General features: G+C 42.7%; 1 protein-coding gene across 1 annotated transcript in view; it reads right to left on the reverse strand.

Annotated features, from left to right (window-relative positions):
* The window catches only part of znf236 (zinc finger protein 236), a gene marked incomplete at both ends in the record, with an annotated part of 185,875 nt that overhangs the window by 41,520 nt on the left and 127,980 nt on the right, over window positions 1–16,375 (reverse strand). Inside the window, 5 exons of the mRNA XM_083637612.1 lie at window positions 3,257–3,385; window positions 7,003–7,160; window positions 8,844–9,002; window positions 12,559–12,750; window positions 15,394–15,625. Coding sequence (XP_083493738.1) covers window positions 3,257–3,385; window positions 7,003–7,160; window positions 8,844–9,002; window positions 12,559–12,750; window positions 15,394–15,625 — 870 coding nt within the window. The remainder of the gene's footprint in view (window positions 1–3,256; window positions 3,386–7,002; window positions 7,161–8,843; window positions 9,003–12,558; window positions 12,751–15,393; window positions 15,626–16,375) is intronic.

The raw sequence follows: 16,375 nt of genomic DNA on the forward strand, positions 1-16,375 counted from the left end.
CGATAGTGGAATCGTTCAGGACGTTGGCTAACGATTCCAAGGAATCGATCCACTGGGACCCGGTTCTCAACAAGAACCGGTTCTCGATTCCCATCCCTACTCACAATTGCTCGAGTGACATCACAACTGCCCTTCTCCATTTACCAATATCCGATCAGATAAGGACATCTGTCTCTCCTCATCCGCTGAGCCAATCACATAAGCGGTGGTGGTGGTATATAGAGCCCTTGCTACTACGTCATTACTCGCATTCGCCATCACTTCATGAAAAAACGCCATCACTTCATAGAACTGCCTCGCTATCATGGGTCAGCTAAACAAGAAATGGGGGGGAAATAGCGTGCATCCCGCAGAAGCAATGATAGTAAGTTTCCTTTCATATTTTAATACATCAGGGATGCAGGATGCAGACCTATTTACATCACTGATATAGTAGGATAGCTAAACTAGTAGTTACAGTTTTAGAGAAGTTCAAATCATGATTAGTTCTGAAAGTTATTGTTGTATCCCTAACTACAGTGGTTAATGTGTATAGACGGTTTTAACCTGACAACAAAAACATTCTAAATTGAACCGCCGCTCACTTCCTGTTGCAGTGTTTGCTATGGACATAAAAGAAAAAAAAACATTCAAGTGCAGGACTGACCATTCCGTGAAAACCGTCTATACAGCTGAGCAGCGAAAACAAAAGTAACGATGTCGAGTGAATATTTCTGCAGTTTGCCGAATGCTGAGAAAAAGGAAGTGCTGTGGGGTTGCGCTCTGGTGAAAACAGTCTATATACAGTACACTGTAAGCACAAATACTTCAGTGGTGTTCTGAGCCTGTCACTGCTAAAATATTTATAGTTGTGAGAGACTTCTAGCCTTGTAGGAGGCAGCTGACTGACAGGCTTGGTTGAGGGAGTAAAAGTCCATCAGGTGCATGGGGGAGAGGCTGTCCATCAGTAAGCTCATCTCTCCATTTGGAGAGATGAGCACAAAGATGTTTTGCCTATAGCTGTGCTCAAAACACACACACAACAAAATAGCCTCAAACCTTTAACTGCATGACAACTTAAAGGAGAATTTCGTTTTTTTTTTAACCTGGACCCATCTCCTGGCATTAATTATGATTTGACCACTCACCGAGCGATGTCCGCGGCGTTTCTGGCCGTCCTAGCGTTGTTTTGAGATCAATAGCGTCCAAGTCAGTTGTAAAATGGAGCTGATTTGGGGCCAAGTGTGAGCCTGTCTTTCCTGCATCTAAATAGCTATTTTTATTCCCGTTTTCCCCAAATATCGTCATAATGTGATCCCTCAACATCCACCAGAGTTATATTTCGCCCCAGGCCATTTCCTGGAGTCGCACAGGGATCAAATTACCTCAAACGTGATCTCGGTCACCAAGTCTCGTGAAGTCCCGCGATACTTTCCTGCCGACTGGCCAACTAACAGGTAGGACGCTTTGCGTGGTGGTTTTAGCGTAACCTATGTGGGGTTTGGCCTAACCTATGTGGGATTCGAAATAACGAAGGTTATGCCAAACCCCACATAGGTTACGCTAAAACCACCACCGCAAAGCGTCCTGCCAGCCCTGCCAGTTGGCAGGAAAGTATCGCGGGACTTCACGAGACTTGGTGACCGAGATCACGTTTGAGGTAATTTGATCCCTGTGCGACTCCAGGAAATGGCCTGGAGCGAAATATAACTCTGGTGGATGTTGAGGGATCACATTATGACGATATTTGGGGAAAACGGGAATAAAAATAGCTATTTAGATGCAGGAAAGACAGGCTCACACTTGGCCCCAAATCGCTCCATTTTACAACTGACTTGGACGCTATTGATCTCAAAACAACGCTAGGACGGCCAGAAACGCCGCGGACATCGCTCGGTGAGTGGTCAAATCATAATTAATGCCAGGAGATGGGTCCAGGTTCAAAAAAACCGAAATTCTCCTTTAACACATTCACTGCCAGACGTTTTTTTTTTTACTGTAGGTAGGTTCTGCCAGAGGGTTTTTTTGAGGATTCTGGCTCATCTTTCAAGACCCGAGGATTCTTTTCTGCTAAGATTTTGTGAACACACAATATCTCAAAAGAACTAATAGAATGTGTGCTTTCTCTGTCTAAAAGAGTTAGTTTGTAGAGTTAGTAGTTATGTAAGCATTAGCAGTTGAATACAGCATGGTTTCAGCGTCAGAAAAATTATTCAGAGATAAACGGCTTTTTGTGAAATTCGATAGAACAGTCACTTTAACCATTCATTTTTGGCATCAGTAAGACGTCAGACATCTAAACAATAGTTTTGAACAGTAATTTCCTCCATAACAGCAGGAAACCCCCCTCTGCTTCCAACTCCTCCCTCCGTGGGCGTTCTTCTTGGCTGCAGCGGCCGTGTCACAAGCTTGTCACCAGTCTCACTGCTTTGCTGCTGCTGCTGCCTGTCTGCGGGCCGCTCTTTGAGGAAGTCTGGATGGACTCGCTCGCTTCTTGGAGTTTTGGTTGAGAGCTTTGATGAAGCTTTTGCGATTCTGGTCATATTTATGCTGCGTGTTTCAAAGTGTGTTCCACCCGTAATCTATTATGCAAATTTGCAATCCCGCATCGCCAGCAATCAGCGCGAAAACGAAAGCGTTTTCGCCAATCCATTTTCATGAGAATGGCTTCGTCACACTGCTTTTTGCTTGCCTTCCTCTAGTCAGGAAAGCACTGTCGCCACTTAGTGGGTCGGTGGAATGGGTTGTACACGTTGTACACGTCCAATACTTATATAAGAGATGTAAAAGGGTTAGATGCACATCCCACGGTCAAAAAAAAAAAAATTCATTTTTTTGACGGAGTAATACGTCACTGGCAGTCAACCGTTGGATTTTTTTTGACGGAGTAATACGTCGTTGGCAGTGAACGTGTTAAAAGGAGAAAAGGCTCTTCACTCGCTGCTTCTTGGTAGTGGTGTGTGTGAGCGCCCATGTTTCTGTGTGTGCGTGCATGTGTTCCTCTTATTCAATGGTGTTGTCTTTGGCTAATGCGTACACACACACAGAAAACTCCACATCACCACTTCATCAAGTCACATCGACACTGACACAGCCTAACATCAATGTCCGATGACATTGTACATTAGCACAACCCAAATTCTTCAGCCTGTGGATCGATCATTCAAAAGAGTGCTGTCTAAGGATTTCATAGCAGGTTAAAAGCTCGCTTAAAATGTGCTAAATACATTCTAAAAAACATCCTAAAATAGCGTACTACACACAGACACACACTAACAGTGTAGCCGTTGTCAGCTGCTCCGTTGGTGCCCTGGGAATGGTGGCTGACCAGTATGACCTGTTGGCCCGAACTGGCTGGCTGCCCTGATAGACCTGGGTCACTCAGCACCGCAGGAAACGCCTGACCCTAAGGAGAAAAGACACTGTGGTAAGGTTGGGGACAAACCCTGTGAAAGAAAAGAGTAGAAAGCACACACTGGCATTTGCAAATAATTTTTTTCGTTATGTCATTACAGAGGCAGACACACTTGAAATTGTACTTGATGCTGAGTTGGATTTGTGTACACTGCCAGTCAAAAGTTTGGACACACTGCATTTTACCTTTATTTTGACCAGTCTCCACATTTTAGAATAATAGTAGAAATAATACAAATCAAAACTATGAAATGACACATGGAATTATGCAGTGACCAAAAAAGTGTTAAATGTCCCATATTCTACACTTTCCAGTGTTTTATTTAAAGTCCTTTTTTTAGGTCCATTCTAAAAATTATTGTTCTTAGCTTATATTGCAGGTCAAATGGACCTTCAACAGAGGCAATTGTTCTTAGCTTGCAGGTTAAATTGACCTTCAACAGAGACAATTCTTGTTCTTAGCTTATATTGCAGGTTAAATTGACCTTCAACAGAGACAATTCTTGTTCTTAGCTTAGCTTGCAGGTTAAATTGACCTTCAACAGAGACAATTCTTGTTCTTAGCTTATATTGCAGGTTAAATTGACCTTCAACAGAGACAATTCTTGTTCTTAGCTTATATTTCAGGTTAAATTGACCTTCAACAGAGACAATTCTTGTTCTTAGCTTATATTGCAGGTTAAATTGACCTTCAACAGAGACAATTCTTGTTCTTAGCTTATATTGCAGGTTAAATTGACCTTCAACAGAGACAATTCTTGTTCTTAGTTTATATTGCAGGTTAAATTGACCTTTAACAGAGACAATTCTTGTTCTTAGCTTATATTGCAGGTTAAATTGACCTTCAACAGAGACAATTCTTGTTCTTAGCTTATATTGCAGGTTAAATTGACCTTCAACAGAGACAATTCTTGTTCTTAGCTTATATTGCAGGTTAAATTGACCTTCAACAGAGACAATTCTTGTTCTTAGCTTATATTGCAGGTTAAATTGACCTTCAACAGAGACAATTCTTGTTCTTAGCTTATATTGCAGGTTAAATTGACCTTCAACAGAGACAATTCTTGTTCTTAGCTTATATTGCAGGTTAAATTGACCTTCAACAGAGACAATTCTTGTTCTTAGCTTAGCTTGCAGGTTAAATTGACCTTCAACAGAGACAATTCTTGTTCTTAGCTTATATTTCAGGTTAAATTGACCTTCAACAGAGACAATTCTTGTTCTTAGCTTATATTGCAGGTTAGATTGACCTTCAACAGAGACAATTCTTGCTCTTAGCGTGGCGGAGGCAACAACAAAGACTACTGTAAGAGGCAAATAAGCAGATAAAGGTCAGTGAGGTCCAGCAAAGGATGGAGGAGGAGGATTCCCAGTTGAGTCCTACCCACCACAGCACAACAGGTGGCGCACAAAGTTCTCTACCCCGATTTTAATAGAGGGTATGCACGTGATGTCACAGAGGCAGAAGTCACTGTGGGGTCACGCCCACTGAGTCACAGCAAGACTGAGCTTGAATGCAGTAATCAGCCTTGATAACTGACACCTGCTGCTCAGGGAGGAATTTGACACTCAATTTGACACTCATTCCTGATTGAGGGGGCGTCTTCCAGTGGGTGTGCATACCCTCCATTGGTTGGCCGGAAAAAAAGTGACTGATGAGCAGAGAGCGGGTTTCATTGATCAAACTGTGCTTAGGATCCTTACTAAGGATTAACTAAAAGAATGACTCATCTATCCAGTGACTGTGCGCACACCTGCATGCAATTTCCCTGTTCAATTGATAATCAGGCTCATTTATGGTACTAGAAATCTCACGCGCTCAATTCCTAGGCTCGCCCACCCAGACAGAACCCACTTACTCCCTTTTATATAAGATATAAATTATGTGGTAATTTCCATTGACCATTTATGGTTGGATTGGGGCGGATCCACATGCGGAATGTCCCAGTTGGACTGTGATTGATAACAGGGTAATTAATTGCCTGCAGCAGGTGTGGGTACTTGTCTCGCAAAATGTGCTTAAGGGGCAGAATGTACTTAAATTATTGGCCGAAATTCTCTTTGTTTACTTTATAACAGTGTAATTAATTATTATTTTTTACATCACTACTTACGTATGCGTGGAATACCTTTGCAAGACGACACTAGACTGTGAAACAGATTGGGTCACATAAACAGTTACTGGACAAGTTAGTCATAGTTTTAGTAGGGATTAGAGGTCGACCGATATGGGCTTTTAAATGGCTGATGCCGATATTTAGAGAGCAGGGTGGCCGATGGGCGATATATAATGCAGATTATCTTTTTTTTTTTATTAAATTTTTTGGCATTCGATAAAATACAATGATTTAAATATAATAATGAATGAGAGCATTTGGGTAAAAATACAAGTAGCCTATAATTCCATTATCCATTCATGCACATTGAGAATCTAATATAACAAATACATCTAATATAAGATGGTTATCTTAGCCAGTAACATGCTTTAGATTTTAACAGAGTTTGGGAGACGAAACTCTCAATATTATTACAAAAGTGTGTGGGCCTGAAAGTCGGCGTAAGATTGTGGGAATCGCGCATATTTTCAGGAATTCCAGCATATTTTGAATATATAATGCGGGACTAATCCTGCATCTGTTTGCCGGGGCCGATGTCTATGCATGTAGTAATCATGAACATCAAGTATAAATTGTCACGCTACTTGTTTTTACCCTGCCGTAATAATCTGCTTTGTGAGCGCAGGCAGCGGCCGATGGCCATTAATTAAAAATGCCAATAATCGGGGCCGATTAATCAGTCTACCTCTAGTAGGGATTCTAGGCACATATTGATAAATGAGCCCCCAGCTGGTGTTTGTCTGTCCTCAATACGACATGCCTGTTTATCAGCAGTGAAGCACTTTGAGTACCATGGACAGCTCAGTTCTGTGCTGTAGGTATTTGGTATCTGATGCCTGCAGTGCACTATAGCTGGTTCTGTGCTGTAGGTATTTGGTATCTGATGCCTGCAGTGCACTATAGCTGGTTCTGTGCTGTATGTATTTGGTATCTGATGCCTGCAGTGCACTATAGCTGGTTCTGTGCTGTATGTATTTGGTATCTGATGCCTGCAGTGCACTATAGCTGGTTCTGTGCTGTAGGTACTTGGTATCTGATGCCTGCAGTGCACTATAGCTGGTTCTGTGCTGTATGTATTTGGTATCTGATGCCTGCAGTGCACTATAGCTGGTTCTGTGCTGTAGGTATTTGGTATCTGATGCCTGCAGTGCACTATAGCTGGTTCTGTGCTGTATGTATTTGGTATCTGATGCCTGCAGTGCACTATAGCTGGTTCTGTGCTGTAGGTATTTGGTATCTGATGCCTGCAGTGCACTATAGCTGGTTCTGTGCTGTATGTATTTGGTATCTGATGCCTGCAGTGCACTATAGCTGGTTCTGTGCTGTAGGTACTTGGTATCTGATGCCTGCAGTGCACTATAGCTGGTTCTGTGCTGTAGGTACTTGGTATCTGATGCCTGCAGTGCGCTATAAGAGCACAAATTGACACGTGTCAAATGAGGCGCGTTATTGTGCATTTGGGGCTTTAGTGTACCATTAGTGTGTATTATACCTGTGGATTGAGGTTTAGAGTGACACCATCCAGCATGCCCTGAGCATCTGCCAGGGTTAGTGTCACACTGCCATCACTGGCCATGCCTCCCGGTGACATCACTAGGCTCTGGGACATCACACTGTGTGATAGTGTGGTGCTCGGTGGCAGGCTGGTAACTGACAGGTGAGAAAGAGTAGAAGGGTTACACTAGGGTGAGTCCAATATGAATTTTTAAAGACGATTGAAGACTTTTTTGTTTTGTTTAAGCTGCTGTTTTTGTGATGATATTCAATAACTTTACAATAAAAAATGTAGGGGTTAGTGCTTCATGCAGAATCTCTATATTGGCAACGTGCAAACGCCTCTGAATAAGCATTTAGACCATCATGGCACACTAAACTCACCATTACTACTAATGAAATAATAATAAAACATTCATTAGCTGTGGTCAAGGAGTAAATTCCATTATATCAGAGGTAGACGACACTAACTGGCCAATATCCAATTTTTAATAAAAGGTCTACAGTATATTGAACCCATTGGGTTGATCTATTTAACCTATTGGTCAAAACTTACAGTACTTTGAACTCTATTGGTATACAGTGTAGTGTAGTGTAGCTTCTCAGGCTAATCAACCAAAGCAGTGATGCCCTGAGTATATCTGTTTTGCAGTAATGTTTTCCACTTGAAGTTGAAAGAGGGGAGTATTGAAGAGGTGGGACTGAAAGTGCAGAGTATTGAAGAGGTGGGACTGGAAAGAGGTATGCAGGTACACATGCATACATGTGTACCTGCCATGCCAGGCCTAACCTGCCATGCCAGGCCTAACCAGCCATGCCAGGCCTAACCTGCCATGCCAGTTACACATGCAAACATGTGTACCAGCCATGCCAGGCCTACCCTGCCATGCCAGGTACACATGCATACATGTGTACCAGCCATGCCAGGCCTAACCTGCCATGCCAGGTACACATGTGTACCAGCCATGCCAGGCCTAACCTGCCATGCCAGGTACACATGCATACATGTGTACCAGCCATGCCAGGCCTAACCTGCCATGCCAGGCCTACCCTGCCATGCCAGGTACACATGCATACATGTGTACCAGCCATGTCAGGCCTAACCTGTCATGCCAGGCCTAACCTGCCATGCCAGGTACACATGCATACATGTGTACCAGCCATGCCAGGCCTACCCTGCCATGCCACGTACACATGCATACATGTGTACCAGCCATGCCAGGCCTAACCTGCCATGCCACGTACACATGCAGTGTACCAGCCATGCCAGGCCTAACCTGCCATGCCAGGCCTAACCTGCCATGCCAGGTACACATGCATACATGTGTACCAGCCATGCCAGGCCTAACCTGCCATGCCACGTACACATGCAGTGTACCAGCCATTCCAGTCCTAACCTGCCATGCCAGTCCTAACCTGCCATGCCAGGCCTAACCTGCCATGCCAGGTACACATGCATACATGTGTACCAGCCATGCCAGGCCTAACCTGCTATTCCAGACCTAATCTGCCATGCCAGGCCTAACCTGTCATGCCAGGCCTAACCTGCCATGCCAGGTACACATGCATACATGTGTAACAGCCATGCCAGGCCTAACCTGCCATACCACGCCTAACCTGCCATGCCAGTCTTAACCTACCGAAAACAATTACCTACTGAAAAATAACTTACTGAATATATATATATATATATATATATATATATATATATATATATATATATATATATATATATATATATATATATATAATAATTACCTAATAATAACCTACCGAATAACCTACCGCAAACAAATACCAAATCGTCGTGTGGCAATTAAAGTTATATTTTATTCTAACCTGCCATGCCAGCGTTGGTGGGGCTCTGAGGTAGCAGGTGGTCGTTGGTGATAGTGAGAGTGGCGTTGGTAGGCTGGCTACTCAGTGGTGAAGCCAGCCTGATGCCGCCATTCATCTCTGCACCACCGGGGGTGTTATGCTGGGGGAGCAGATCCTGACCTGTAGAGGGATGGAGAGAAAGGATTATCAAACCAGAATTCAAGAAAAAGTATAGTATATTTCATGATTTTGAGGTATTTTCAGATTAAGTTAGAGGTATTTTCAGAGGTTTAAGATAAAAAAAAATAGATGAAGATTATGATTTTATTTTTATTTTTTGCTTCAGTAGAGTTCCTGGTCAATCTTTCAAGGGATAGTAAACTAGAGCCAAATTTAGCCAATAGCTCAAAACGATTTGAGAAGATTAGTGTAGAACCCCTGCATTGAATTCAGTCTTCCGCTCTGCACCTTTCTCAGCGCCAGCCCGGCAGTGCCCCCTTCTACGGAAAAGTTTAAATAATTCATTGGTAGGAGAAAGTTTCAATAATTCAGGCTGGAGAAATCTTTTCGTGCAGATCTCCTGAGCACTGGTTTATAGAAAGAAAAACAAAAAAATTAAGGCTTTTGGGCCAAGTCTTTAGGATTTGAATCATAACACAATATAATGCACTGCTAAGTGAAAGAGAGATTGAAGAGTGCTCAGTGGCAATCCTCTGACTGCTCCAAGCAGCACAGCATCAAAGCAGAAAGGATTGATCTGGATTACCACTGATGAAGCAGACAGGACAAACCACACTGGGAACAGAGCCACAAGCAGGGCTTGTGACAAGCAGGTGAGACCCTCCCAGGGCACAAACCTGGTGCAGGGGCCAGTGTTGTCTTATTTAGTCTGATGTTGGTCATGACATTACATTTTGTGAATTATTTACTGATGCAAATTGCCTATGATTTTTATAATAATAATAAGAAGAAGAAGAAGATATGTAAAGCTTATGCTTATACAGTAGATACTTCCATCACACAAAATAATACTACAGCTAATCTCAAAACATTCAGTGCTGTAGATCTGAATAGCCAGGAACCTGGGTCAGCATACCTTCAAACACTGAAAGAGCATGTTTGACACACTGAATGGAAAAGTGAATGGAAAACTCTTAACCATTGGTCCTCTGAGCTGCAGATTCTTTCCTCACTTCATCATATTTTCGCCAATGCCTCAATAAAAAATAAAATTCCAAATACATCAGGGGATAGAATATTTACTCATTATTGGCTTGGTTGACAGAATTGCAAAAAGCATTGATGAAGCGAGCAGTTTAGTCATTCATTTGCTAATGAGATTAACACTGACAACTCCCGATAGGGAGGATTTGAATCTGCATTGGTGAAGATTAATGGGTTTTAGATAAAAGACAGGGCTGTGACTCATCTCTGGGTGTGTTTTTGTGTTTGCCAGTCTGTGCCTGCAGTGTCTGAGCCAGGAAATCAATGTGTTATTGATGCTGCAGTCTGTGCCTGCAGTGTCTGAGCCAGGAAATCAATGTGTTATTGATGCTGCAGTCTGTGCCTGCAGTGTCTGAGCCAGGAAATCAATACATGTATTATTGATCCTTCAGTCTGTGCCTGCAGTGTCTGAGCCAGGAAATCAATAAATGTGTTATTGATGCTCCAGTCTGTGCCTGCAGTGTCTGAGCCAGGAAATCAATACATGTATTATTGATCCTCCAGTCTGTGCCTGCAGTGTCTGAGCCAGGAAATCAATCAATGTGTAATTGATCCTCCAAGGAAATTTGACTTGATTGTGTTTTTCTTCCTTTATGGCTCGTACACAATACCTGACGGTTGCCAGTCATCAGTCGCTGCTCTTTTCACACTACACAACTTGCGGTCTTGTAATCTGGAGTTTTTATGTCGTTGTAGTTCTATTTCACCAGGAGAATCCTGGTCCACCAGGAGAATCCCCGACGAGTCCACAAACACAGTCTCACACCAGCTTTATTCTTTCTAAACACACGCTCTGACAATATACGAGTCATTCTATGCAATTGGTTCAAAGTAATATTGATTAAGTTATTGCGTTTCTTGCTATCTCAAACATTATTTTGGGTTTCAATAGATAATAGAATGATCTTATTTTTTTTTTATTTTTTTTATTAAGTTTATTTGTCAGGGACCATGTGCAAAAAATAACATTGATCTCAAAGAGAAAAGATGTTTAGCACCAGATTATAGCAAATTGCTATTTTCCATCTGCAGTCCCAGGGCAGGGTTGCCAGCACAAACAACAATACAATATATTATATTACAGGGTACATAACAGATATCATCACATCTTCGTTATACAGATTATACATATCACTATAAATCATACACACATAATCACAATTTATATACACTACACAAGGTATAAATATCACATTATGCAGTTCTGAAAAGACGAATTAGTAATAAAGCAGACTAATGTGGGCATTGTTGGTCATTTCTTAACTTCACGTGAAAAAGTATTAAAATCTGTACAGACTTTCAGGTCAGTGGGGAGTTTGTTCCAGTCCTGTATAGCTTTAAATGAGAAGCAGGATTGAGCAAAGGCAGAGCCTCTTTTTGGAACTCTACACTCCCCCCTTGAGGTCGACCTTGTAGTTCTGCTGCTGGTCTCAGAGCAGAGTTGCACAAAGGTCTTTAGGGGTGGGGGAGCAGCATTATATATGATCTTAAAAACCATACGGATATTGGAGTACATAATTGTATTTTGAAAAGTTAACATTTTATATCGGGAGATTATATGGCAGTAGTGATATTGTCGTGCTTTCTTATCAAATATTTTCAGGGCTTGTTTGTGGAGTGACTCAAGTGGCTTTAGGGTTGTCTTATTTGCCTGAGACCAACATAATATACAGTAGGAAAAATGAGAGAAAATCATTGCGTTTAAAAAGATCTTGGATGCCACAGTGGTGAGTGAGTTTCTAATTTGTCTAAAATTGGCTAGATTATATTTCAGTGTCTGGCTCATTTTCCTTATATGCTTTTTAAAGCTCAGAGTGGGATCCAAAATGATGCCTAAGTATTTAAACTCATCAACATTTTTTATTTTTTGTCCATTTACAAAAATGTCAGGACAATCACCATGTCTCTGTTTGTTAGAGAAATACATGGTGACTGTCTTTCCAACATTCAAGGTTAGACAGGAGTCCTTTAGCCACGTTGCCACTTTGTCCATAGCTAGTGAGAGTATTAAACATCTAAGATTTGCATAGCTACTTATTTTTTAATTTTTAATTCGTGTTTTTGGTTGTGGGACAGCAGTTTGTACCAGTTTGTAAGAATGGCTTCCTCCATTAGACCACTTGCCTGTTTACACCATTGACTGTATGTTTGTACCCTGCAGACAGCACACATCACCCGGCCCACGTCTGCCTATATGGTCTGTTCTCCCGACATGAGCAGATATTTAGCAGTTCCCCGCTTGTTTCGTTGAACAGTTCACACTTAACAAGTGAGCGCCGATTTGCAAGCGCCGAGCCACCATAATGTGCCTCTAATCTGGGGATGGGGGTTGTCAACGAGCACCAAAAACATCTTGCCAAGAGCGCCTATTCTGAACTAGGCTTTACTTGCTTAAGAGACATGAGTCCATTTCTGAGTATGTTATTAATTTTCATTTTACTTATTTAATTTAAATTTTCAAGTTTGGATGTTTTTCCTGATGGACCTGCGTTTTATCAGTGGCTCTCCGTACCTGATATGGTGAGGGTGATTTCGTGGGGGTTTCCTGCCGTGGTGTCGGAGCCGGCAGCTGAGGCTTGGGCGTGGGCCTGGGCTAAAGCCTGGGTTAGGCTGGAGTTGTTGATGGTCAGTGTGATCTCCTGGCCACCGGCCCCTCCGGCCACCAGCCCAGAGCCGCCCATCACATGGCTCAGGTCCTGAGAGCCTGCAGGAGGTGTGGGCAGGCACAGCATGGCAGTTAGAGACAGTTATTCATCTACTCTGTCTTTCTCTACCCAGAGAAAGACACTTATGTCAATAGAGAGATAAAGTGACCGCCTACTTCCTGCTTCAGCACTGTACCAGAGATTTTCATCCGCTATATATTTTCCCATAGACATTTCGTAAAATAAGTTAGTTATCCTTTATTTATCCCCATGGGGAAATTCATCCTCTGCATTTGACCCATCCTCTACTAGGAACCTTCGTAGAACTAGGAGCAGTGGGCAGCCGCAGTGGGCAGCCGCAGTGCAGCGCCCGGGGACCAACTCCAGTTCTTTTGCCAGTGCCTCTGTCAGGGGCACTGAGAGGAGTATTAACCCTAACAAACATGTATTTTGGTGGTGGGAGGAAACCGGAGCACCCGGAGAAAACCCACACGAACACGGGGAGAACATGCAAACTCCACACAGAAAGGACCTGGGACAGACCGGGGTTCGAACCCGGGACCTTCTTGCTTGTGAGGCAACAGTGGACCAAGAGTCCAAATGCTTATAAAAATAGTTTTACTTGTTCAAACCAAACGGTTCAGCTATATTTAGAAACAGGAGAGTCCACATAACATTTCACTCAGACCAAAACGTAACAAAATTGCGGATTTAAAGAAAATATTTTTTCAATGTTGTTTTTTAAAGTTTTGGTCCGAGTGAAATGTTCTATGGTCTCTCCCGATTCTAAATATAGGTGAACCATTTGGTTTGACGAAGTAAAACTATTTTTATAAGAATTTTACGAAATGTCCATGGGAAAATAAATGATGGAAGAAAATCTGTGGTACAGTGCTGAAGCAGGAAGTAGGCGGTCACTTTGCCTCTCTATGGAGTCTAGTCTAGTTTATTTATATCACCCTTTATCACAAGCATGTCCCAAAGGGCTTTAAATAGCATCCTATACAGTACGTCATATATACTCCATCATATACATACGACATATACTATATATACATACGATACGATACGATACGATATACTTTATTGTCAGTTTACACTGAAATTGGTCTTGCAAGACAGCGGCAGTCCCATGCACAAACACATGACAAAGAGAACAAAACCAAAAATACAAAGATACATACACACATACAGCACACAGAGACCACTGGTCACTGTCCACATACATGTTCTACACATACACCCTATACTACAACACAATTAACTACATCATATACAAACCATACATCATACGTTGTATACATAATTTTAGATTACGGTATATACATACAGTACATCATATACCATACTACACACAAACTACACCCAAACACAAACACTGTTGTAGAGGTCTGGCAGGATGAGGATGATCGAGTCCCACCGAAGTCCTCATTTGTTCGATTCGTTGGTTAGAGAGGTGGTCCGCTGATGTTCTTCGTGAAGCTCACGGTCTCTGGTCCGCTGGAGCTCGTGGTCTCTCTCAGTGGTTTGTTTAGCTTGTATTGTCTCAGATACGTCTGTCAGAACGTAGTCAAGGTTCCACCTTCTTACCCACTCTTGAACCAGATGGTCTGGTCCTAGAACCCTCTGCTCTATCATTACCTGCTCATCTGATGTAGTGCTGACTGGTTGCCACTTTGCACCTCGCCACCAGTTATTCCTGTTTTGTCTTTCCTGATCGTACTCCTGGATCTTCTTCCGTATCTGATGCCTGTAGGCATCAGGAGCAGCTCAAACATCGCTGACATGGAGCTTACTTCATTGATCAGTGATGATGTCATGCTTGAATATGACATCATCGGGCAAGAACATCAAATCTCACATGATGTCACACATGGATGTCATCGTCGCAGTGATGATGTCATCACCGAAATGTCATCCAGGGATACCTCCTGGGAGCTAGCTGGATCCGAAGCCCTGGGTCAGCCCCTGGTGGCGGCCATTGAATTGGTGTTGATGCGAAAGCTTTGTAACAAACACATTCATGCCTATGCCAATTTAGGGTCTTCACTTCACCCAAAAAGGGCCGGGGGGTGGGTGGGATTTGAACCCCCTTCTTACTAACCACTGAGCAGCAGTGGAATGGAAATTGAAATTGTCGTATGGCTTAAAACAGTATTAGCTGTAAGAAAATAAAATTACTGTATATATATTTAAAAAAAATCATCTTTACTCTGCAATCATGTGCCTGTCAATACGCATGTTAAGACATTTTGACCTAGACTGACTAACTTGTTTCTATGAAATCTTTCCCTGCCGACAAAACAAAAACAAATCAACCAAAAAACATTTGGCTGAATAGGATGTAGAACAAAATGGAGGGGAGGTACATTTTAAAAAAAGGAAAAAAGAAAAAAAGAAAAAAAGAAAAAAATCTCAAGAATTTCCATTGGCTATGTTGTTATTACTCATTGGTGTCATGTTGGTCATGCTTCATGCTGACTGAAGACAAAAACAAAGAAATGCAATTTGCTAGCACCTTACAACCATGATGACAGGTGCTTTATTGCATGGGAGCAACAGCACGTGTAACACTTTTGGGAGGTTGTTGTGGACAGACTAAACATGTCTCCTTACTTATTCAACTAAGGGGTTATGCATAAAAAATCTTGCAGGGAAAACCCAACTCATACCAGTGAGTGCGTGTGGTCCATGACACATACCTGCAGCATCCTGATCCCCCAGGCCGCCCATGCTGACCTGGGCGGAGGGCATGGTGGAGGGCTGCAGGGCCAGGCTGGTCAGGGGGTGGATGACTACGTTGGCTGGCACTGAGGGGTCACCGGCGGTCATCAGGTGGCTACCGGAGTGGGAGACGAGGCCAGTGTCAACACTCAGGGCCTGAGAGAGCAGACCCCCCTGTTGGAAAGTCTGCTGGAGGAGGGCATGGTCGATCTAGAGGAGAGAAGTACAACGTCAGAAGAAAGAGGAACCGGGTGTTGAAGAGGAAACGGGAAATGGAGAGCATGACTGTAATATAGGTGGAACAACAGGAGAAGAAGGGGAGGCGCTCACAAAAACAAGAAGACTTACTTTATTGGTCCTTAAAAGGGGAAAAAAATCACCCTCAAATGTAGTCACTGTTAGATAGCAATCTGTAATGTTCAATGCATCCCAGCAGTTATTTTGTGATCAAGTGTTGTAATTACTGTCACTTTTTTTGGTGTACCCAAGTAACACGTCTGGCCTTATTGAATTTAGCTGTGGGTTTTATGTAGGTGGAGAGAGCAACAGCAATATATCACAAAGGGAGAGTGCGAACGACATTCTCACCCCTTACTGAAAGCACAGCATGTCTTGTTGTGGCTGTACTGTATTATGGTTTATTAAGGCTAAAGCTGAGGGATTAGGTGCTTTGGGACCAAACAGTTCTGGGGACTCGCTGAGAGGACCTGCCCGCTGGGGAGGTTCCCCCAAGAACTACAGACCTTCAAGGGCTTTTTTCTGTTTGCAGTCGCCCCGCCGCCAATCGGAGCCATAGGAACGCTGAAGTGAAGTAGTTCAGCCGCTCAGCGTTTCCTCCTAACGTTTGAAAGTTGGTCACCATTCACTTGAATTATTTAGGAGAATTCTTCAATGGTGTGTTTCTGTGAAAGTCCATGAATGTTTCTATGGACTACAAAACTTCACCCATCCTTCCATCCC

This window comes from Poromitra crassiceps, assembly GCF_964638095.1.
Source record: "Poromitra crassiceps genome assembly, chromosome: 1".
Classification (NCBI taxonomy): Eukaryota; Metazoa; Chordata; class Actinopteri; order Beryciformes; family Melamphaidae; genus Poromitra; species Poromitra crassiceps.